Raw genomic sequence first — 26,216 nt, 5'->3', positions numbered from 1 at the left:
GTCAATGTGAAAATTCATGCTCAATTTCAAGCCTCTAAATCTTCATTTAATCCTTAGAATAACTGCCTTGTCTTATTAAAAGATATCTAATCTGTGTCATCTATTTGTAATAATGTTTTACATTTACTAGGTCAAAGCTAATGTTCCATAAGTTGAAGACAGTTACCTGTAAAATTCTATGCTTACCTGCCCAAAGCTCACAGCCATCATGGGTATATTATAGCTGCAATTATATGATGTCATGGTGACAGAATACTGGTTGGTTATATTTGATCCATTACTTTTGGTCTGATTCACCTGAAAGTCCTTTAAAAATATTCCTTTATTTGCTAATGCTGGAAGTCTTCTCTTTGACATTTCTAAAGAATACAAATAAACAAAATAGTGAGAGATAAAATTGCATAGCTTCTGCTGCTAAAAAAAGAAATCATTAAATAATATCCACGTGTCATGGAATAAACTGTTTAAAATCAACTTTTAGAAAGACCTTAAAGCAAGTAGTTTGTGAGGCTTGGCAAACTTTCACTTCTAGAACATAAAGCTTTGAAGTCTTTCGATATATGAGTCTCATTGGGTAATTTAAACAAAATACTGAAAAGCCACCAAGCTCTGGGCTCCATGCAGCCCTCTGCCGGCCACTTAGTTTTGTTCTGGCATAGGTCCCTGAATGTGGTGCTCACTAGGACCTGAGCCTTTAACCCAGCACAAATCAGCTGTCTTCTGTGCTCCACCAATCACAAAGGTCCAGTGATAGTGGATTCAAAAGGAGTGATTCCTACAGTAATAGTAATATTACTGTAAGCAATGTTATATTTAAAACTAAATGTACTATTCTTACTAGTAACATTTAGTTTTAAAATAGTTCCAAAGTAAAGGATTCCAAAACTCCTCTGAAATACGGCAAAAGTCACTTATTAAGGTGACTGTTTGGAATTAGGCTGGTTTTTTTTTTTTTGAAGACTGGGCTTTCCTTGTGGTTCAGCTAGTAAAGAATCCGTCTGCAATGCAGAAGACCTGGGTTTGATCCCTGGGTTGGGAGGGAAGATCCCCTGGAGAAGGGAAAGGCTGCCCACTCCAGTATTCTGGCCTGGAGAATTCCATGGACTGTATAGTCCATGGGATTGCAAAGAGTCGGACACGGCTGAGTGACCTTCACTTTCACTTTTTTGAAGACTGGAGTTTAATTTTTATTATCTTATTAGCACATTTCACATAAATGAGTCTATTAACATAACTAGAAAGAAATACTAAAACTATCAGAAATAAGATTTTCATTTATATTTTTACTAATTATCACAATAAAGCCCATGGAAGGTTTCAACTCATTCTTACTAGACAGATATCAATGACAATAGTTGCCTTTCAGGAACAGATCTCTAGCTTGGTGATTCATTTCTCAAAAATCAAACTAGGCAAATTAGAATGTCTTCCACAGCGTGGTGGTGGTTAGTCGCTCAATCATGTCTGACTCTTTGCGACCCCATGGACTGTAGCCCACCAGGCTTTTCTGTCCATGGGGATTCTCCAGGCAAGAATACTGGAGTGGGTTGCCATGCCCTCCTCCATGGGATCTTCCCTACCCAGGGATCGAACCCAGGTCTCCCGTATTGCAGGCAGATTCTTTACCAACTGAGTCACCAGAGAAGCCCTTCCACAGTGTACTTATCTATAAATGGAATCCAGAATTATAAAGCTAATTTCTGCTATACTGACAAAATTTACATTAAGGATGCTTTCATCTTTAGAATAATCATCTGGCCCTATTCATTGAAAATATGATCTAAACCACAATACTATTGAGATGAAACAAATTAACATTTCTATCTAAGCTACAGAATATAAATAACATCTATGATAAGATTTTAGTAAAAAATAGGTTTAAAAGGTTTAAGTTTTAGATATGAAATGATACTGTGTACCATCCAATGTTGTCACTGTAGATGTCTGTCCAATGTATACAATATCCACATAGAAAGACTGTGATTCTGATGCTTTCTGCAAGCTAATCCTCTGAAGAGAAAAACTGGTCCCAGTGTATTTGCTTTGAATGAGATCCAGAAGGTCTACACAAGTGTAGGTCCAGCTGAAATATGGTTGTTTAATTAGATGTACAGTTCAGTTAAAATGTTTAATGGAAACCAATACACTATAAAACACACTAAAATCTTAAGGAAGAAAAGTCTTTCTTTTCCCACAAGAAGACTATAAGCATACTTTAATGGCACAGAAAAGCGGTCACAACAGGGATAGCAGGCAGAAACTTACACTGGCAGGGAAAGATTTAATGTTGCAGAGACAGCTTTTATTTGTAGCCTTGGCAGTAGGCATAGGAATGTAAAGCAACATTCTACAGTGACAAGTAAGTCAACTAAGAAGCATGCACCTTGATGGAAAGCATATAGAAATAAGACACAAGAATGAAGAAATCATTTTATTAAAAAATATATTTATCAGGGATAGAACAGTGAATTCAGCCAATAGTAAGAGGCAAGGCTGTAACTTGATAATACTTCCAAAAGAGCTCAGTGGAGTTGCACTGTCCACTATAACTAAGGGACAAACATTGTAAAAGTTATTAATCCATACAAATGGTTGCACAGTACCTTCTAAATTTAGCTTCAGAGTTCCATTAAATATTAACTTCATTGGAATCTCATAAATTACAAAAGCAATTCAGTAACTGGAGTTTGCAATAAAGAGATAAATACTGCCATTCAAATAACTAAATACAATTTAACAACAACCAGCTACCGATGAACTGATTAACTGGTTAGTTTGTTTGAGCACCTTCTATTCTCATTTTGAAACTCCATGGTTTGCAAATTCATCATCAAGGCCATTTCTAGTACATCAAAGCTCAGACTGCATCATTTTAGAAAATTACATGCAGAACTACATTAAGTTAAAGTGCTCTTTAAATTAAAAAAGTACTTTGGGATTTTAAGTAGACTTCTATGACTAACTATATGATTCTGAAGTTCTAAAAACTACTTAGGAAAAAATGGCCCACTGAGCCAGGCCCTTTATAAGAGAAATGGAGACTACAGATGATATCAAAACTTAAGCAAATAGTACTCTCTGTGTTTTGTGGCTAGATAATTTCATTTCCTAAGGGAAAACCAGATTTTATCTTTGGGATTTTGAAGCTGGATTTACAGCTACACACATCACTGGTTTTGGAGACAACATTTGAGAAAAAGTGGCACTTTTTGATACTAACAATGTACTGAAAATAAACTAATGCTAACACACCTAATTGATCTATAAATGGACTGTCTTACTTACATAAAAGCAGGTCTAGAAACACCAGCTAGGAGCAGGAGAATTTACTTTGCCTTCATTGGTAACATTAATAGTTTTTAAACAGAGAACCATCCTCTTTTAAAGCATGATATTTTTGTTGAAAGATCTTGTGGCATTTAGGGTAAAGGAAGCCCATTAGTTTCACCAAATGTAATGCATCTTCACATTAATGCACAGCAGATACACTGCAGGCTAAAGGAAGGACTACGTGATGTGCTCAGTGACGCTTTGACTAACATGGAAGAACTGAGATCTGTGAAATCTTCCAAAATCCTACTGCAATAAGAAGAATGAAATGCATATAGGTGGTGGTGATCAAAACTAAAATTGTGATTCCATAGTTCAATTTGGGCATGAGGGATGTCCCTTCAAAGACTTTGGCTTCACAATAGTCCATCATAGATAATCCCTGATTTGAATCAAACTGAGTATGACACAGTGGAATATGTTCTTTCTGTGCACAGGCTTTCCATGCTCCTTGCCTATTAACATGAGGAGGGCTGCCTTGACCCGTGGTATTGCTTCCTCCTGTGTGACGGCCAATGGAGAGTGGCTGTGGCCTCTTCAGATTCAGCAATTACCCTAGGGAATTCTCAGTCATTTCATTCATTCCAGGAGCTAACTTTGGTCCCATTTTATATATTGCGCTAAGAGTCGACACGACTAAGCGACTTCACTTTCACTTTTCACTTTCATGCATTGGAGAAGGAAATGGCAACCCACTCCAGTGTTCTTGCCTGGAGAATCCCAGGGACGGGGGAGCCTGGTGGGCTGCCATCTATGGGGTCGCACAGAGTCAGACACGACTGAAGTGACTTAGCAGCAGCAGCAAACTGTTGTAATAGTCTCAAAGATATATTTATGCATGGGAGGGGAAACCAAAACCTTCTTCAACACTCTGTCTCTCTCTATCTGTATCTGCCTCTTTTTCTGCCTATCTTCTTCATCTTCTGTGGAAAACAAGGATGAAGTGAAAAAGTGAAAGTTTTAGTCACCCAGTTGTGTCTGAATCTTTGTGACCCCATGGACTGTAGCCCACCAGACTCCTCTGTCCGTGGAATTCTCCAGGCAAGAATACTGGAGTGCGTTGCCATTCCCTTCTCCAGGGGATCTTCCCGACCCAGGAACTGAAGCCAGGTCTCTTGCACTGCAGGCAGATTCTTTATTATCTGAGCCACCAGGGAAGCCCCAGACAAAGATGGATCAAATGTATAAAACATGCCAAAAGTGCAAACATAAGAGCCATACTCTGTTTAATCAATGTCATTTGAGGGTGAAATCTGAACTGTCAGGAAAAGGATATTTTTTAAAGCATTAATTCAGGAAGGTTACTTTTCTTTTGTTAGGGTGGGCAGGAATTTGTTTTGACTCATCTTAAGCTTTTCTTAGAAAACAAGACTCAAGAGTGTCCTGCAACTTTCTCAGAGAGCTGCTTCCTATAGTATTGTGCCAACACAGACCCCTTCATACACAGAGCTCCCTCAGCTCTCTGCCCTTCGAAGTCCACTTCAAGTTTACCAAGCTTCAGTATCTGATGAACTTTCTGTCTTTGTGTATAAAATTTTTTTTCTTTCTTTACATCCTATGAAAGCATGATTCTAGATTTTAGTCCTGGGATAAAACACAAATAAGTATCCTTTAATGCTTAGTCTAACAATCTAAGGAATATTCAGTGGTAGAATTTTCATGTGTTCTGAACCATTCTTTGAAAGGTTCTTCTTAAATATTTCCTCTTTGACAAACATCTCTTGGGTACCTACATTTCAACTACGGCTTCCTACCTCATGATTAGAGATTCTGACACCAGTATCTAAAATTGGTTCCCAGGTGCCCGCACTTCATCTAACTGAGCAGAAGATCTGAAGGTCATTAGGGCTATATGCGCAGCTTATGATGCCAGAAGGCTCTGCGTGAAATACAACATTTTTTTTTTTGAAATCCAAAGACTATAACTTCCCTTCTTTTCTTAACAAAAGGTCATCCCACTTCTGCAAGGAGAAAGCTATGAGCACTGGCAAAACTTAAAAACTTTCAAATTAATCTGTAAAGCAATTATCCTTCAATAAAAAATTAATTAATTTAAAAAATACATACAAGGGAGGAAGGAAGGAAAGAAGGGAGGAAAAAAGGAAACATAATAACAGTACATTTTAGGAGCTCACCATAGATATTTCCATTGGCACAATAATGTGAATGTTAAATATGATTTTAACTAAATACATAAAATATAACAACAACAACAACAAAAAGCTGGGCTGGGGCACAGAAGTGCAGTGTATCATTAGATACTGCATCCAAGTCCACAATTCTGACTGGCTCTGTCTGCTCCCACCTGTCTGGTCCCATCCCCCGTCACTGCTCCTGTCATCAGGCCAGTGGGAGCATCTTGTTTTCTCCTGATGGAATTCAGGGAGCACCAGCAGACAACTCTGGTTTTCTCCTTACATCATCCCTTCCCTCCCATTCATGGGAGATACATCTGAAAAGTTTTATTAAACATTTTACAAATAAAATTCCCCTTATAGTCCAATATATTTATATGTGTTTTGGAGTTTACACATTTCTGAAGGTATGGAATAAAAGCTGATCCCTACATTTTGAAAACAGTGTTGGGATGATCAAGAAAGCAGGAAGCCTGAAATGGCAGGGCTGGTGAGGAGTTTCTTCATCCAGCAGCAAAGTCCTCCATCAGGACCCCCTTCTCAGGAATTCCGTGGTGGTCCAGTGGTTAAGACTGTGTGCCACAGTCTATGGGGTTGGAAGAAGTTGGACACGACTGAGGACTGAATGACTAATGCTTTCTTTTCTCCGTTTGGTATGTCCATCAAAATATTTTATTTTCTCCAGTCACACATTCACTTTTTTTCAGTGATCAGTTTAATGACAATACTGTGATAAAGCAGTCTCTACCTTCCTTCAGTAACTAGAAACACTATTAGATTTAATAATATATAACTTAAAGTCTAAAGTTTACCATTGTTTTGTCTTTTAAATGGTCATGGATGATGAAACAAACAATTTTTATTTTCATAATCTACAGATTTATTTTTGGCACAACTACTTCTGTAAGGAAACTTATATAGAAGGCAGAAAAATCATGGTTAGATCCATGGTGCATAAGATTTCTCAAAAACAAACAAACAAGAAATGAATTTATATTTATAGTTTACATACTATAGTATAAAGTTTTCAAATTCACAGTGCAACTTACTTGTTTCCATATGCAAACTTGAATGGAAATTGCGTATCAGTGCTTCTAGTAATCTTGCTTGTGTCTTGGTATTGAAATTTTAGACCAATATAATTTGCCAGGAATCCTTTGTATGCTAAACATAACTACATAGAAAACATAAAAAAATTAGTAAAAGTATCTTACAATTGAGTTTTTTTTAGAAATTCAAATTAATTCAATACAATCCAATAAATGTCTACTGAGCTTTTTTAATACAAAATATATCAGAACATAGAGGAAGGAATGATTAACTTTGGACAATCAGATGCAAAAGAATTGGGAAGATTTTATAGAAGAGGAAGTGGAGTGATGTGACCTCATAATAAATGATTAATTCTTTTATTGTTTTCTTAGATATTACTTCCTTAAGAAAAGGAAATAATTCACTCTCTCTAGTCATAGAGCTATGTAAGGATGAAAGTCAACTCTGAACACTTCAATGAATTTAAAAGGCCTTTATACACATAAAGAAGACAGACGCATTCAGGTAGATTAACTAGGATGTGAATGCAGGTGAGCATTTACAGATGGACATGTTACCATCATGCATGCTGAGTTTCAGTTGTGTCCAACTCTGCGACCCTATGGACTAAGTTTGCCAGGCTCCTCTGTCCATGGGATTCTCCAAGCAAGAACACTGGAGTGGGTAGCCACACCCTCCTCCAGGGGTATTCCTAACCCAGGGATCAAACCCATGTCTCCTGCATCGGCAGATGTATTCTTTACCACTAGCGCCACCTGGGAAGCCCTGTTATCATACAAAACTCATTAAATACTAATTTTCCTTGTCCATAACTCCTTAAGAATGCCAGATATATGTAGAATTTAGAAGTTTAGAATATGTGTTACAACAACTGGAGAATTTTTTAAAAATAGAAAGGGTAAATCTATGATCTCTTGGTTTAGATTTGTGTAACACCTATCCTAAAACTGGCATTTCCTCTGTGATTTTCTTTCACTTTTTCCTGAGTGGATACCCAAAATCACTATAATGGCTATCCATTTTTGTTTCTTCTTAAATAATGAGGAATATTGAGGAGATTATATATTTTTAATTGTTTTACTATTTATGCTAATGTGCATATAATTGTTTCCAAAATTATAAGATAAAGCAGAATACATGTGTGTGGCACTACATATTTTAAAAAATGTATTTATTTATTTTAGTTGGAGGATAATTACTTTGAAACATCGTGGTTGCCTCTGCCATACATCAATATGAATCAGCCATAGGCATACATGTGACCCCTCCCCCCTGAAGCTCCTCCCACCTCCCTGCCCACCCCATCCTCTCCAGAGCGCCAGCTTTGGGTTCCCTGCGTCATACATCAAACTCCCACCGGCTATCTATTTTACATATGGTAATATATATGTTTCAATGCTATCCAGTGTCCACCAGTTTGTTCTTTATGCTGTGACTCCAAATTTCTTTATTGAGAATCAGCAGAAGAGGACATCGCAAGCACCCAGAATGTGAAGCATGGTACGAGGCCAGTGTGATGAGATTTCACATGACAAGCAATTTTCCTCGTCTCAAAATTTCATGAAATTTTATTACCAAGGTATTTTACAAATTCAATTAGCATATCATTTTGTTGAGCTTACCTGATTATAAGGAAATAATAAAATGTCTCCATATGGTAGTCTGTTTGGTTTAACATCTGCTGAGTCAAAAAGAACAGCTGGGTTTTTCAGGGAATAACGACCACAGTAAGCATCCGTTTCAGCTGTCTTCTGCCCTCTATTAATATGTTCCTACAGCAATAATAATATTTCAAGTGAAAACATGATTTATTTTTCTGGTTTATTCCCCAGCATCTTCACCTAAGTCATTCAAGTTCCAACTCAGATCCCACTGTTTCCCAAACTGCTTTAACTTGAAATGTTTTCTCTCTTCTTTGAAAGTCTAAGGCTCTCATTCTATATCATTCACTTAGATCCATAATCATATAATCCCTGTACCTGTATTTGACTATTTCCTAAGTCCTATATTTCCCTTTATATTATGACTCCTTAAGGATATCTATTCACTCCTTTCACAAATGATTTTTAGTGTTCATTCTGTGCCAGGTGTTTGCTTGCTTGTTCATTTGTTTGTTTTTTGTTTAATCTTCAGGGTTCAAGGAGCAAAGCACCCTATCTACACACAGGAGCCTACCAGTTTTGGACAAAGGAACAAAGGATTATAAAACTAAGCCTGAAGGGAGGTGTCTAATTCATATAATAGTATTAAAAAAGATGACTCAGGAGAAAAGACAAATGGATTGCTATCTAAAAGGAAGAGAGAGCTAAGAAGCATCGGAGAGAGGGTTAAAATATATGCAGAGAAGTGAGGATATGAGAGAGTGGTGCTGGGAAAGAGTCCAGGTAACGTGAATCAAGAATGTTTGTTATGATGATGACTGTAGATGTAGTAGGAAAGGAGTATAATGTAAATTACTTGTTCAATTTCCTTGTCTGCAAGTATCACATTCAGGACAGAAGAACCTGAATACATCTATATTTATTAAATCAAGTTGAAAACAGCCCATTAAGTGATTTTCCCTTTTCACTAACATATCTGTTTGCATAAAACATGACATATGTTATATATATATATTTTTAAAGGACTCATTTATTTCTGGAGTATTTATTTCTGAATTGAATAACTTGCCTAAATATTTCCTATTCCTAAGGTATTCACTTGGAAATGGTGAATATCTGTCTTCCTTGAGTCTTCAAAATAAGAATTAGGAAGATAACTATATTTTAAATTTTCTTTACTGTAAATCAAAGAAAAATCTTTATATTTTACCAAGAAATAAATACTGTATTTTACCAAGAAATAAATAGGCCTCATACTAACTGACCAGAGGGTGATCTCAAAAAGCAATGGAAGCAATTCACTATATAATGCTCTACTACAAATTATATTCTCTGAGCCATGAAGAAAAAGAATATACTCTGAATCTAAGAAAGCAAACAAAAAACCCTATAGATTTCACATTTACCCATCTTGCCTACTTTCTCTTAATTAAGAAAATTCATATGTGGTAGAAATACTGCTTTTACAAATTAATCATTTTATAAAGCAGGAAGATGCTAGAGCCTTATCAATAAATATATAACAAAATTATATTTGTAACTTGACTTTAAATGATAAAGGAATTAATGCTAATCAAAAAATGACAAAATTCCAAACATTTATATGAATTCTTATCTTGTCCATTGAGGTTAATTAAACATTCCATACCAGGTTAAAATCAGTTTCATAATCTCTGAAGTATTTCACAACAAATCCTTCTTCAAAATTTGCAATTTGTGGTGGACACTTACTGCTAACCATTTCTTCCACTGCTGCCTGAAACTAAATTAACAATAATTAATAAATAATAACTAAAGCTTTAGTAATTTCTTTATGAAAGGTTAGAACATTAGTAATTTTACTACTAATTCTAGTTAGTTTTAAAAGAATAATTTCATAAGATAATTCCCATGTTAGCCATAATTATGAGGTAATTTCCTAAATAATTTCTGAGTTTATATATGATAATTTCAGTATAATGACTATTTCAAGATTTTTATTTTAGGGAATTCCCTGATGGTCCAGCAGTTAGGACTCGGCACTTTTACTGTCAAGGGCCTGAGTCTGATCTCTGGTCAGGGAACTAAGACCCCATGAGATGGTTGGCATGGCCAAATTTTTTGTTTTTGATTAAAAGAAAAAAGATTTTTATTTTAGAATGTCAATAGTTACATCCAACTGGCTGATCTTAGCTTATTTAGTTATTATATACTGTAGGCATATTTGTTTAGCAGTTTTTTAAAAGCATCAATGAGGTAAAACTAAATTAATCAGCCCCTCATTAAACAGTTCCAGATAACCAGATTTCCCAATCAAATGAAAAATTAACTGGAAAATATATATATACTCCAATGCATTCTGTTTCTCAAAAGAAGAAATATAGATTCTGCAATCCTTTATTATTTAAGAAAAAATGTGGATAATACAGGAATTGGCACACATTCATGAGGTCTATAATTTCCACACTGCTTTTTCTCTGGCAAAGCATACATATTTAGAATTAAAGAGTTGAAATAGCATGTGATCTTTAGTCATCAAACAAATATGAACTCACACTCATTGTACAGGCAGTTGTGGAAATGAAGTAACTCACAAGCAAACATTCCTTATGAGCAGATGCCCCATATAGAGATACCCGGACCCTGTTGGCACAGACCTAAGAACTCCCCATTCATCCTCTGTCACTGTCTGCTCACTATGAGTTGGATCTAACCCACCATGTCAAGCAGGAGATGTATTACCACTCCTTAAAATATGCTTTTGTAGAAGGCTGATGTTTAAGTAGCTTTCTGCTTGAAAAATGAACACAGCATACTTCAGCTTCTGATGACTGTGGTGTCAGAGGCCTGGAAGTGATCCCATCCCAGCTGAGTGTGAAGGTGTCCAAACTGGGTTTTCCTTTGGTTTGTTCTGTAATAGCCAGTGTGACATTGTTCCCTTCAAATACTTCATAACTGAGCAGATCAAAGTCTCCTGCAATGAAGTACAAACCAGAGTTTGAGGCAGTCAATTATTTAAGTACCAATATAGCCAAGAAAGAAATTCAGATTTAACAAAACTGATTTTATTTGGAATTGCATTATCACACACAAAAAAAGGATGAACGGAGAAGATGCAGATCCTCGAATCTGAGATTTAGCCATAGTCAGTTCAATTCAGTCACTCAGTAATGTCTGACTCTTTGTGACCCCATGAACCTCAGCATGCCAGGCCTCCCTGTCCATCACCAACTCCCAGAGTCCACCCGAACCCATGGCCATAGAGTCGATGATGTCATCCAACCATCTCATCCTCTGTCGTCCCCTTCTCCTCCTGCCCTCAATCTTTCCCAGCATCAGGGTCTTTTCCAATGAGTCAGCTCTTCACATCAGGTGGCCAAAGTATTGGAGTTTCAGCTTCAACATCAGTCCTTCCAATGAACACCCAGGACTGATCTCCTTTAGGATGGACTGGTTGGATCTCCTTGCAGTCCAAGGGACTCTCAAGAGTCTTCTCCAATACCACAGTTCAAAAGTATCAATTCTTTGGCACTCAGCTTTCTTTATGGTCCAACTCTCACATCCATACATGACCACTGGAAAAAACATAGCCTTGACTAGACAGATCTTTGTTGACAAAGCAACCTTTCTGCTTTTTAATATGCTGTCTAGGTTGGTCATAACTTTCCTTCCAATGAGTAAGCGTCTTTTAATTTCATGGCTGCAATCACCATCTGCAGTGATTTTGGAGCCCAGAAAAATAAAGTCAGCCACTGTTTCCACTGTTTCCCCATCTATCTGCCATGAAGTGATGGGACCAGATGCCATGATCTTAGTGTTCTGAATGTTGAGCTTTAAACCAACTTTTTCACTCTCCTCTTTCACTTTCATCAAGAGGCTCTTTAGTTCTTCTTCACTTTCTGCCATAAGGGTGGTGTCATCTGCGTATCTGAGGTTATTGATATTTCTCCTGGCAATCTTGATTCCAGCTTGTGCTTCCTCCAGCCCAGCATTTCTCATGATGTACTCTGCATATAAGTTAAATAAGCAGGGTGACAATATACAGCCTTGACGTACTCCTTTTCCTATTTGGAACCAGTCTGTTGTTCCATGTCTAGTTCTAACTGTTGCTTCCTGACCTGCATACAGATTTCTCAAGAGGCAGGTCAGGTGGTCTGGTATGCCTATCTCTTTCAGAATTTTCTTCAGTTTATTGTGATCCACAGAGTCAAAGGCTTTGGCATAGTCAATAAAGCAGAAATAGATGTTTTTCTGGAACTCTTTTGCTTTTTCCATGATCCAGCGGATGTTGGCAATTTGATCTCTGGTTCCTCTGCCTTTTCTAAAACCAGCTTGAACATCTGGAAGTTCACGGTTCATGTATTGCTGAAGCCTGGCTTGGAGAATTTTGAGCATGACTTTACTAGTGCATGAGATGAGTGCAATTGTGTGGTAGTTTGAGCATTCTTTGGCATTGCTTTTCTTTGGGATTGGAATGAAAACTGACCTTTTCCAGTCCATTTAGCCATAGTAGAAATAGCAAAATAGCAGATAAAGAGCTATATATATTAAGGTTCTGTTTTTTTTTAATAAAACATAGATTTTTAATTACATACTCAATATTTTCACACAGATGCAAAAAGAGGAAAGATAAATATTTAATCTATAAAGAACATTTATAAATCAACAATAATTCTATCTAAAAAAGACAAGACATGGATAGGCAATTTACATTAAAATAATCATCAACAAATATTTTAAGTTTATCACAAAGCAATGAAAGAAGATTTTGTAGCTTAAAAGGATGTTTTGTAAGATAAACAGAAGTTGGGCATTGGAAGCAAGAGGTAAAAATCAATGGGCAATAGAATATTCCAAAAATCCTTTTATTTTTTTTCCAGTACCAATATCATAGTGTAAAGGGCTAGGCTGGAAACTGCTCTTTTCCTCAGATATGAATAGAGCACAAAGATGAATCACAGGAAACAGTCTCATGCCTGTGAGGTTTGTTTATACCATCTCATTTTGAAAGAAATCAGGCTTTGTTCTCAGATGTTTCTCTTCACTAGGAAGATGCTTTAACAATGGAATCCTATTGCCTTTCTCTGTTTGAGTAAAGTCCTAGAATTTGCCCAGTTATGATTTAAGTACCATATTGGTTAAGGTTTCTGCTGAACTTTTAAAATTTCTCTGATCTAAAAACCTGTTTCTGAGAGAACAAAGATAACAATATCTTTATTTATATAGCATTTTGACAAGATAACCTATGGGAAATTTTTAGAACTTCATGTTAAACAAAATTCTCTACTCAGCAATGAAATTAACAATTTCATACAATGAGACATAAACACTGATGTAACATTTTACTTATATGAATTAGGAAATAGTGATTGCTCCAAAAAAAAGCAATTTGTTCAGGGATCTATTTCATGGGCCAGAAATCCCAAATACCCAAAGAGAGAAAGAAAGTGTTAGTTGCTCAGTCGTATCCAACTCTTTGCAACCCCATGGACTGTAGCCCTCCAGGCTCCTCTATCCATGGAATTTTCCAGGCAAGAATACTGGAGTGGGTTGCCATTTTCTTCTCCAGTGGATCTTCCTGACCCAGGGATCAAACCTGGGTCTCCTCCATTGCAGGTAGGCTCTCTCCTGTCTGAGACACCAAACTGGTTGCTAAATTTGGCTTTAAGACTTGAAAAAGTAATTGGAAGCTAATAGCCATTACTTGAAAAGGGTAAAGAGATCAAATAATTTTGGAAAATGCTATATTAAATACAGGTGCACTGCTTTTTTTGTTTTTGTTTTTATTGCTTTGTTGTTTTTATTGCTCACTGCAGGATTCCTTGGGGATTTTAATATTCTAATGGGTTCTATAAATCTTCAAGGAGAAGGTGTGGTATGCAGTGTTTCCTATGTGGGTTTGACCAGAGAATCCTTTCAGTGGGCAAGATCTGGCCAGACTGTCTCCTGAGAAATACTGATTTACTAAAATTTCATTTCCAGAATTAAATATCTTCACTAATTTTTGCTAAATATAAAGTAGACTATTACTAATAGTGTATTTGTAGTTTATAGTGTAGTGTATTTTTCATGCATTTGGAGCTGTACACTCCTTGAAATACAACTAAAATTTAAATTACAATATAAAAAATTAACCACTTAATTTGTTTCTCCTAAAGTTGATCAACACTATGAATCCACTTCCTTTCTCCTCTCATTTTATGGTGCTTTTACCTTTTACAGTGGAGGTGCACAGGATACAAATTTGTTTCCTAGAAAAAACATTATAGAACTTCAAAATGAAATACATGCTTACCTCTAGTCGATATAAAGGTTATCAGGTAAACATAGCTTCGGGGGTCTTGTGTTCTTATTACTTGCACTGTGTCTGGTTTTATAGACCAGAGGTCATTTAAGGCTGACTGCAGTATGAACTCAGAAGCATCAGCAGGTATCCAGACTTTGTACGAAATAAAACAAAATTAAAAAGTCAAATGATTAGGAACTTTAATCAGAAAAAAATGGGTTGCAATCTCTGCACTACCACAGCCAGCAGTAATGCCTCATATTTGAATTTTTTAAAGTACCTACAGTCTGTACAATAAGTTATTAATGAAATTATGCTCTGAAAGATTCAAATTCAATATTATTGACTACTTAATTGGATTGTGATCTATTGAGGACAAGGCTCATATTTTATTGTTTCAATATTCCCATGGTAATAAGCATCCCATGTGGCAAACAGTAAGGATTCATCAATATTTACTTATTGAAATGACAGAAGTAGCAAGAATTATTTTTCTGGATTTATTATAAAATAAGAAATACAATATCTTTATTAACAGATAAACTAGTGTCTCATAGGTCTGTCACTTAATTTGAGAAATTGAAAGAAATGATTACTGTCTGTAATGACAAATTTAATTCCTATTAACTTATACCTGTGAATTGCAGGTATGTTTTTATGTGTCTAAATATGCATTTATAATGATCCTTATAGAAGAAAATGACAGTGTATACCTGAAAGTTGTTTTTATTGATTCCATTTTCTATCCCAGTCTGAGGAGTTTTCTTCATAATACTTTTTTTGCTTCTTTACCTAGCATACTATTAAAACTGTATTTTCCAGATAGTAGAATTTGACTAGAGCAAATACCTTTTTATAATTTTGTCCATACATAAAGCGAAATAAAGTCTCCCTTATTTTTTACAACTTACCAGTTTTTTCTGTGTTATAGATAAATCTATACTGGTAAAGTGAACATAAATTAGCTTTCACACATGGGCTGGTTACCGTGACCTTCTGCACTTCATTAGTTGCATGAGTTGTTTCCCAGTTTTCCAGTGTTATAACCTATTCCCCAATTTAAAAAAAGCATCTATTTACTACATGAAAAAATACATTTTTAAAAGCATCATAAATCAGCTACTGCATGCCTCTATAGTTTATTGTAAACAGTAAACTATTTTAAAGTGTTAGTCATCAAATAATAGCCTGTTTATAATTACAGATATTTCAAAGCACAATTTAATAATTTTCCACGAGTGCTTCCCCTTCAAACAATATGTTACCTAGTACAGTTAATAATCAAATAGAGTTCTATCTTTGAACATCTGCTTTCTCTAAGGTGAATCTATAATCACGGCCAACCTGGACTTCCTGGACAACTGCTGACTGGGAATTGATGACTTGCTCTTCATTTACTGCATTGTCTGTTTGTTGTTCAGTATAGAGACTTTTATACTGGTACAGTCCAACATCCACAAAAGCACTTAGTCTGTACTCCTGCAGCAAGATTTCAATGTAATATCTGAAAAATAGAATAACTAAAGATTAGAACTGTTTCTCCAGAGCACTTAATCATGAATTTTGCTTTCAATGAATACATTTCTACATGATATAAAATACCCGCCCGATAAATGATTTATATTGTCCCCAGGTGGCACTAGTGGTAAAGAATCTACTTGCCAATGCAGGAGATATAAGAGACAAGGGTTTGATCCTTGGGTCGGGAAGATCCCCTGGAGGAGGGCATGACAACCCACTCCAGTATTCTTGCCTGGAGAATCCCAAGGCCAGAGGAGCCTGGTGGGCTATAGTCCAGAGGGTCTCAAAGAGTCAGACATGACTGAAGCGACTAGCACACACGCATACACACATCCCTGATTTTAACTATCAAATTATATCACAGCAGTTTGCTAAAAGAAAATGAGTTGTGTAAGATATCTGCATTAGAGTTAAAGAAAATGACGAATTCACTCAGTTTTGTCAGGAAACATTTATTGAGAAGAGATACTACCTTCTATCCTCAAGGAGCTGAAAACAATGACATTGTAGATTATAACAAACTTCCTGACATAAAACACAGAGGACACAAAGAGGTTAAAGTACTGTAATGTGTATAGGAAAATGTCAGATAGACTCAGACATACCATATATGTTGTATCTGAGCAGTTGTATGTGTCAGGGATGAAATTCTTACCTTAAATTCCTTAAATATTGTCTCCACTTGTAACTTGGGAAATAAAACACTGCCTCAGGAAACTTTTACTGATTAGGCTGATGACGGCCCACCAAGAAGCTGGATGAGTGCCATACCTTAAATCTGGAATTTTTTATTCCTGAGGTCCCCTGCTCATCATCCAACTGCCTGTTCAGAATAGCTGTTCACCCACCAGTCATTACAGGTGAGTGTAAAGCTACTACTGTGTGTGTGCTCAGTCGCTCAGTTGTGTCCGGCTCTTTGGGACCCCGTGGACTATGGCCCACCAGGTTCCTCTGTCCATGAGATTTCCAAGGCAAGAATACTGGACTGGGTTGCCATTTTTTCCTCCAGGGGATCTTTCCTATCTAAGTCTCTATCAGTGTCACCACTGCTCCCATCGTTGAAGAGGCCAGCTAGGAGTTCCTTTAAATGGCCTCACATCATTCAGCAGATAGTCTTGTATATGGAGATGAAGTATCCACGGTTCATGAAAGACTGTGAATGAAGTGCATTTTTTATCTCCTATCTGGCAAGGAGATGGGGCTCTGGGTCATTTCCTCCACTGGCCTGATACTGGAGGATTATGTCAGGCTTTCAAGCTGCCCTGAGAACCTGTTTGCCATCTCTGCCAAATCAAGGTGGGCAATACTAACCATGGAGGAGGACTTGGAGAAGTGAAGTGAAGTGAAAGTCGCTCAGTCGTGTCCTACTCTTTGCGACCCCATGGACTATACAGTCCATGGAATTCTCCAGGCCAGAATAATGGAGTGGGTAGCCTTTTCCTTCTCCAGGGGATCTTCCCAACCCAGGGGTCGAACTCAGGTCTCCTGTATTGTGGGTGGACTCTTTACCAGCTGAGCCACAAGGGAAGCCTGGACTCGGAGAAGAACCATTAAATTCTGTATCCTTGTTGGCAGCTTAAATATATTTTAAGGCACTTTCTACATGCTAGCACTTCACAGACATTACTCTATTTAATTGTCACAAAATCCTATAAATATATATATTATTGTTTGTTCATATTAATTACAGAAACTAAGAATTTTAAAGACTGAAAAATTATTTAAAAGTTAGTAACTGAGGTAGTATTCAAATAGAAAAGGGGATGACCCAAGAGATATGAACATAGAGATAGGCTGTATTATTTGAGCAAAATGAACTGGCAAGACAAGTTATCTTCAAAAAGGTCCCAGGGACCACTGTGCAACAAACCAGCCACGTGACCTCAATTTCAGAACTCACAGATATCATTAGTCCTGCCAATGTGTAAATTCCAAGCTAGTTTGCAGACGCACAGATAACCAGGCGGCAGATGTATTACAAGCCACCTTCATGCAAGCCCTGTGCTCTTGTCAAGCAGGTAAATTGAAGTCATTTTCCAAGGTCAAAGCAAAGCCTGAAGGTGTATTGACACTGAATAGCAATAGAAATTAACAAGGTACTCCATTTACTCTGAACTGGCCTGGCGATCTTGGTTAAAAAAGAAAAGGCTTAAGTATATAAAGCAGTGATAGTAGAAGGGGGAAGAGAAAAGGAATGGAATGCTTATTATTCCTAAGACTTTAGTGAGAACATTAAGTGTAGTTTTTTGCAGGTACCATTGATCCCAACCCTCTCTGACCAACTCCATGATGCTGCCTATGAGCATAGTCTAATCAATATCTGGAAGGGTGATGTGGTAGAATGAAAAACAAAACTCCTCCCACCAGGAAGCAAAGCCCAGGACGTCCCTGGTGGTCCAGTGGTTTAGAATCCACCTGCCAAAATAGAGGACACAGGTTTGATCCCTGGTCCTGGAACATCCCACATACCTCAGGGCCACTAAGCCCACGTGCCACAACTACCAAGGCCGCACTCTATAGAGCCTGAGAGCTTCAACTACTGAAGCCTGTGTGTCTAGAGCCCCTGCTCTGCAACAAGAGAAGCCACCGCAATGAGAAGCCCGCGCACCGTGACGAAGAGAGCCCCTCTCTGCTGCAACTAGAGAAAGCCTGAGTGCAGCAATAAGAACCCAGTGCAGCCAAAAATAAATTAAAAAATAAAAGGAGTGAAGTCTGTTTCTTCACCCACTGAATCTAAGTCTGGCCTTTTGCTTTAGTCACTGAGATATTAGCAAATGTGACACAAGCAGAGTTTAAAAAGCCCCTATGCATTAGGAATTGCCCTCTTGACAGACGGGACACTGAAACAGCCTGTCATGAAAGACCTTGTGGCTTGAGATATCCTGGATACTTCAGTTCCTGCCAGGCCAGCCGAGACTCCAGATATGTGAACAAGGCGATCCTGGACCATTAATCACCAACTAACAGCCAGGATCAAAAGAACTACCTGCTGCTGCTGCTGCTAAGTCACTTCAGTCGTGTCCAACTCTGTGTGACCCATAGACAGAAGCCCACCAGGCCCCGCCGTCCCTGGGATTCTCCAGGCAAGAACACTGGAGTGGGTTGCCATTTCCTTCTCCAATGTGTGAAAGTGAAAAGTGAAAGTGAAGTCGCTCAGTCGTGTCCGACCCCCAGCGACCCCACGGACTGCAACCCACCAGGCTCCTCCATCCATGGGATTTTCTAGGCAAGAGTACTGGAGTGGCTTGCCATTGCCTTCTCCTAGATAATCACAAAATTGGGTTGCTTCATGCTACCAAATCTGGGGAATGGTTGCTTATGCAGCAAAAAAATAACAAATACAAATGGTAAATGGAAGGTAATTTACATGAACCTCTTGATGTTCTCCATGTAACAGCTATTTTGCATACATTACGTTTTTTACCTCCCTGTTTTCTAGGAATCCTGAAGAGCTTTTTGAATGGATTATTAGCTATTTGAATAATATTCTCATTTTCTCTCTGAAATGGGACCTTTCAGCACTAAAAAAAATGTACCACTTAAGGGCAGGGAATATGTTCTAATATCTTTAGTATTAAATTTCCAGTACTTAGCCCAGGGTCTGAAATAAATTATAAGAATATTAAATACATATTAACTGTGGCACCAGTCAATGTGGTTTTGGGGTTTTTCTCCAGCAACAGAAAAAATAGGAGCAGAGAACTTGATGGCTGGATTGACTGAAAGGTCCCAGTAAGAAACTGAAGCAGGATTAAGAAAATTTCACAAAATTATAATTTCTGTAACAGGAATAATTTAGATTTCAACTTTCCCTAGTTAGCTGAATGCCAGTATTCTTGAGAATATAGGAACAAAATGTAACAAAATTATAGAGAATGGCCAATTACAAATTGAACCAATAAATTAGCATCACTTCCACCAATGAAACAAATTTAAAATATTTTTATATATAAACTTATGGTTTTTAAATATCACACAATAGTTTAAAGAAAAGAAAAAAATCTTACTCTTTTCCTTCTTGAAGATAAATATCCTCTGATCTTTGTGTTGGGCTGGAAAAATAATTGTTGGCATTGGAAGAATGATAGGCAATCCTCACCTTATTCCAAAAAGACAGAGAAAGAGAGGGGGGAGGAGAGACAGAAAGAAGAACTTATTAGTAAGACTTTCCAGCATTTATTTATCATTTATTATTTCTCTCAGTCTTAGACCTTTTATGAACAGAAAAACATGAAAATGCTTCCTACTTTTCTTCTAATATATTATTCATGATGAAAAGGATCTTAAAAAATTATCAAAGCTCACTTCACTCCTGCCAACCTTAATGAACATCAACCACACTATTCCATGAACACACATGGATCATAGCTTTTCCACAATTAGAACTGCAAATAGAAAATTTAAAGACCCATACTGGGAGGAGGAAGGTTCCTTTTTGTTAAATAAAATATTCTTTTTTTCTGCAGAAAACTTTGAGGGACTTAATCCAAATGAGATCATTAAAAAGAGATATGAAAGATGCCAAAGATCACTAAATGGGTCTGCACTCTACAAAGAGAAGACTTTCGGCTTCTCAACAGGAAGGCTTTCCTTTAAAAGAAACATGTTGAAAAGCTACTGCAAAATTGGAATTCATGTGTTACAAGCAGGCATTTAAATCTGTTCATCCAATCTGGGAGACAACCTTGCCAAATATGTAGTGAGTCATTTTGATTTGATCTATCAGTTTCACATTTGTGAAATGGTCCTTCTCTCATAGCTCAGTTGGTAAAGAATCTGACTGCAATGCAGGAGGCCCCGGTTCGATTCCTGGGGCAGGAAGATCTGCTGGAGAAGGGATAGGCTACCCACTCCAGTATTCTTGGGCTTCCCTTGTAGCTCAATTGGTAAAGAATCCATCTGCAATGTGGGAGACCTGGGTTCAACCCCTGGGTTGGGAAGATCCCCTGGAGAAGGGAAAGGCTATACACTCCGGTATTCTAGCCTGGAGAATTCCATGGACAGTCCATGGATTCCCAAACCATGGGGTCGCAAACCATGAGGCTGCAAAGAGTCGGACACGACTGAGCGACTTTCACTTTCTAAAGAAATAACATAAAACATGTAATAATGTAATGAACATAAATGTTCAACAGAGTATTATTTGTGATCATAAAATATCAGAAGTTAAAAACGTATCAGTATGTGGAAAGTTACTTAAGTTTAGTTACTCATGCAATAACATACCATTTAGTCATCAAACATTGCATCATAAAAGCTGTTTAATAATACGTGAAAAGACTAATACATGATAAAATTGATTATAAATTTGGTCACAGGATCCTATTTATGTAAAAAATAAAATATAGACAAAAGGAGACAAAAGACTTTAATCTCATGATCAAGTAATAGTGAAACAGATCTAGTAGAACAGTTTCCTATGGGTGATTATAATTCTTTCATAGTAAAAATAATCTTTAATTTTAAAGGCAATGTTTTTTTTTTTCTTAGTGAGGGAAAATTTAGGTATGGGAAAAACATTTTCTTTTAGACAACAGGTTTTCCATAACGACTTTATGACTCATATCGCATGTGTTAAAATACTCAAGTACCCACCACATAGATTCTTTAGTATATTCATTGGTTTTAGTGTCGAATAAATGGGACACATATAAAGGTTATCATATTGTTTCTATAATACCATGTGGTATGCTGTGGCTTCCCTACCTTATCTTCTGGAAGTCCAGTCTGGCTAAAATAAATAGCATAACGGTCATCACCTTTGATGTAGAATCTATAAACGTCAGATTCTGGAGCCACCAAAAATCCACTGAAACGTGCAACAAAAGTGTCCTGTTCCATGGGCCAAACATAGGAAGCTGAATCTACCCAAGTGGCACCCATGTACCCTGGAGTTTTTTCACTGTATTCGAGTATCTCTTCAAGATGTACTGGCCGGCTATTATTCCACACCTCAAGCTTTAGGCCTCTCCCTCCTGAACATAATAAAGAAAGCTTTCATCAGAATTTTGATGCAGTGTCTCAATAACTTTTACTTGGGTAATGCTTATAGATATTCTATTTCTATTCACATTTTCAAAGTATATGTATAAAAAAAGCAGTTACATATATCTCTATCTGTATCTGTACCCAGATCGCTGTTAAGACAGTCTACAATTTATTTTTTATTTCATACATCTAAACCTCTGATTCTACATTATGTAAAATGAGTCTAATATTATGACTTGCGTGGCTGCTACAGGGATTAGATATTACACACACACACACACATATGCAAAGTACCTGGTACTCAGTGAATGCCTTACATAAATAGTAATAATATAATTATTACTTTTGATAAGACGGATGTTGCTTTATGTAGTCAAGACTCAAAACTTCAAGATTCAGAATACTTGATTATAAAACATTCACCCTGATTATTATCTCTAATAAAAGTTACTCATTTAATGGCTCAACGAACACACACTGTTGGCCTTAGGTTTCTGTTAATACTTTTCTTCTTTTTAACATTACTTTGTGCTCTAGGATTTCATCTCCTTCTTGGACAGAATCAGAGAGAGAACATTCTCATTTAAAGTAGGCTCACACTTGCCAGATTGAGGGCAAGAGAAGAAGGGATATAGTTGGATGTCATCATTGACTCAATGGACATGAGTTTGAGCAAACTCAGAGAGATAGTGAAGGACAGGAAAATCTGGCCTGCTGCAGTTCATGGGGTCACAAAGAGTCGGACACGACTTAGTGACTGAACAACAACAACACTTGCCAGTGTTATTTTTTCCTAAGTATAATGGAGCCATCTCATTTTTTATTTTTCTTCCTTAAAATACAACAACAATCAAGTGTAGGCATTTCTCCAGCAGCTTAGGCTTGGCTGGAGTGTCTGAATCTGGAAAATAATGACTGCAACTCTTCCTCTGAGTTTGGTTAGAGAAAGGCTTGAGCACTTCAAACTTTTTAAGCAACAGTATGCTCTGGTATACACAACTTTCTTTAAAGTAATCAATTATGAATATCAAAATTCTCCTCTTAAACTGGTCATTTTAAAAATATCATTCAAGAGCTTTCTTTGTGGCTCAGTGGTAAAGAATCCACCTGCCAATGCAGGAGACACGGGTTCGATCCCTGATCCAGGATGATCCCACATGCGGCAGAGCAACAGCCCATGCACCATAACTATTGAGCCTGTGCTCTAGAGCCTGGGAGTCACGACTACTGAGAACGCATGCCGCAACTACTGAAGTCTACGTGCCCTAGATCCTGTGCTCTGCAACAAGAGAAGCCACCGAAATGAGAAACCTGTCCACTGCAACTAGAGAGCTGCAATGTGGAGGAAATGGCAACCCACTCCAGTATTCCTGCCTGGAAAATCTTATGGACAGAGGAGTCTGGTGGGCTACAGCTCATGGGGTCTCAAAGAATTGGACATGACTGAGTGACTAAACCACCACCACCTGCTCACCGCAACTAGAGAAAAGCCTGCACAGCAATGAAGATCCAACACAACCATAAATAAATAAATAAAATCATTTTTAAAAATATCATTCAAAACAAAGACATTTAAAAGGTTAATAAACTGAATTTATTTGGCTTCAAACACCAACCAATGACACAATTATAAACTGATTTCACTGGGTGCACAAGATGAGATACAAACCCCATGTGCACACATGTACAGCATCACGGGGGACTAGTCTCAGACCTCAAAGCCCTCAGCTGCACTTTCAACGGCCACAGGTGAAAAATTTGGACAGACTTTTGAGTTCCATTTTTCCCATTCCCTGTGATCACTCCTAAATCATTCCAGATAAGGATTTAACCTCTGCCATTTAAGAAGAACTAAAAAGTTTCCTGATGAAAGTGAAAGAAGAGAGTGAAAAATTGGCTTAAAATTAAACATTCAGAAAACTAAGATCATGGCATCTGGTCCCATCACTTCATAGTAAATAGATGGGGAAACAATGGAAACAGTGAGAGACTTTATTTTTTGGGCTCCAAAATCACCGCAGATGGTGACTGCAGCCATGAGATTAAAAGACACTTGCTCCTTGGAAGAAAAGCTATGATCAACCTAGACAGCATATTAAAAAGCAAAGACAACACTTCGCCAACAAAGGTCTGTCTAGTCAAAGCTATGGTTTTTCCAGTAGTCATGTGTAGATGTGAGAGTTGGACTATAAAGAAAGCTGAGTGCTGAAGAATTGATGCTTTTGAACTGTGGTGTTGGAGAAGACTCTTGAGAGTCCTTTGGACTGCAAGGAGATCCAACCAGTCCATTCTAAAGGAGATCAATCCTGGGTGTTCTTTGGAAGGACTGATGCTAAAGCTGAAACTCCAATACTTTGGCCACCTCATGCAATGAGTTGACTCACTGGAAAAGACTCTGATGCTGGGAGGGATTGGGGGTGGGAGGAGAAAGGGACGACAGAGAATGAGATGGCTGGATGGCATCACCGACTCGATGGACATGAGTTTGAGTGAACTCCGGGAGTTGGTGATGGACAGGGAGGCCTGGTGTGCTGTGATTCATGGGGTCACAAAGAGTCGGACACGACTGAGCGACTGAACTAAACTGAACTGAACTACCTCGATTGGTATAGCCTTGGTTCAGCTAATTTAATAGAAATATTTCCTAATCCAGAAATAAAAAGAAAAACTAGGAAGAAATTTATTATCATTCTCACTACAAATTGTAAAAAGCTCAAATAGTATTTTTTGTTACTACCTTATGGGATGAATGTTTGGGTCCCCTCAAAACTAAAATGTTGAAACCTAATGAAACCTAATGCCCAATGTGATGGTATTAGGAGGTGTGACCTGTGGGGAGTGTTCAGGCCTTGGGAGTAGAGCCCTCATGAATGGGATTAGTGTCCTTATGAGAGCACCCTAGCCTTGTGAACGCCTCATCTAAGAGGAACAGGTTCTCATAAAATACCTAATCTGCCAGTGTCATGATCTTGGATTCCTAGCCTCCAGAATTTTGAGAAATCAGTGGTGTTTATAAGCTACTCAGTCTATGATGTTTTGTTATAGCAGCCTGAACAGACTAAGACAGTACAGATATCTGTCAGTAATATTCCTCTTATATAAATATAGAAATGGTCTTTCTCTCCAATGGTGACTTACCTGGATATATAGTTCTGAGAATATCAGGTTGAGGGGGTGTCTTGCAACATATGCTATTTTCTGTGACATTCAAAATATGACAGGCTTGACCTACAGAGAAGCAAGGGCAGAGCCGGTTCAGAATGCAAATCACACCAGCCTAACTTGGAGTGCTTTTTCAATTAGAACCAAGATGCACAAGCAAGAGGCAAAGCTGAAGGGTCTTCATTTCCTTTACATGTTCTCCATCAAAGCTTATCACTCATTAATTATACTTTAGTTGTACATTAGTTGTACTTCCACAAAGCAACATTTTGCTGGCAAAATCTCACAAATCTGAGTTAGAATATTTCATAATTTCTGAGAAACAAAGTAAAAAGTTTGATAAAATGATGTCACTGTAAACTATTTTATCTGTGTCCAAAGTGAAGCCTTATATGTTTTGTTCCCTGGAGAAAAGTTTCTGAATAAATCAGTGATGTTTAAAGTTTACAAAAGTAGATGATTTCAATCTTCTTAGGATAATAGTGGTTTTGTTCAAGTTTTTAAAATAAAAACAAAAAGGATAATAATTTTAAGATAAATTTATAATAATTTATTTCACAGACAGATGGAAACCAAAACAGACAAGGTCTTAAATAAGAATGATTATCGGAATACATAAGCACAATTAGACTTGAGTAAGAGTTTGCGTTTTAGACTCCCAAGAGCTCCTCACAGTGCTTCATGAAAGGTCAACCCTCATTAACAATTTACTGACGTGGAAATAATCCAGGAATACAGAACTAAGGGAAATGGAGGAAAGTATCTTTGCCAAGTTTTGTTTGGTGGCCTGGAAAATGTATACTTCAATACAACCTTTCACTATTTGAATGCTTTGTGGATGCAAGATCACTGAACTATAAAACAGTACATTTCAACAATATTTTAAACCAACTTAACTCATTTTTGTTGGAGCAAAGGAAAGATACAAAAACCAATCATTTTCAAGAAATTATTGAGGATTCAAAATCTCAAATCTGGCTGCACTTTAATGGCAAAGAAATACTATTAAAAACAACTTAACATGTAGTCTTTGTATATCAGCTGTATCATAATGTCAGATGTAAAACATACAAATTCAAAATTATTTATGTTCCTGCTTTTAATATTTAAAAGGTAGTAAAACAGAATAACATATTATATGAAATGTTAAAATCTTTTGGC

The 26,216-nt window shown here is 37.2% G+C and overlaps 1 protein-coding gene across 1 annotated transcript in view; it reads right to left on the bottom strand.

Annotated features, from left to right (window-relative positions):
• Window positions 1–26,216, bottom strand: part of PKHD1L1 (PKHD1 like 1) — a 178,908-nt gene that overhangs the window by 116,002 nt on the left and 36,690 nt on the right. Inside the window, exons 12-23 of the mRNA XM_055432089.2 lie at window positions 25,032–25,121; window positions 21,612–21,880; window positions 19,913–20,004; window positions 15,729–15,888; window positions 15,296–15,431; window positions 14,394–14,537; window positions 10,915–11,072; window positions 9,768–9,881; window positions 8,141–8,290; window positions 6,515–6,639; window positions 1,920–2,083; window positions 187–359 (exon numbers count right to left, since the gene is read on the bottom strand). Coding sequence (XP_055288064.2) covers window positions 187–359; window positions 1,920–2,083; window positions 6,515–6,639; window positions 8,141–8,290; window positions 9,768–9,881; window positions 10,915–11,072; window positions 14,394–14,537; window positions 15,296–15,431; window positions 15,729–15,888; window positions 19,913–20,004; window positions 21,612–21,880; window positions 25,032–25,121 — 1,775 coding nt within the window. The remainder of the gene's footprint in view (window positions 1–186; window positions 360–1,919; window positions 2,084–6,514; window positions 6,640–8,140; window positions 8,291–9,767; window positions 9,882–10,914; window positions 11,073–14,393; window positions 14,538–15,295; window positions 15,432–15,728; window positions 15,889–19,912; window positions 20,005–21,611; window positions 21,881–25,031; window positions 25,122–26,216) is intronic.

The sequence above is a fragment of the Moschus berezovskii genome, chromosome 16, assembly GCF_049115385.1.
Source record: "Moschus berezovskii isolate FMDL1 chromosome 16, NW_MosBer_1.0, whole genome shotgun sequence".
Classification (NCBI taxonomy): Eukaryota; Metazoa; Chordata; class Mammalia; order Artiodactyla; family Moschidae; genus Moschus; species Moschus berezovskii.
This window is presented reverse-complemented; position numbering and strand designations above follow the sequence as displayed.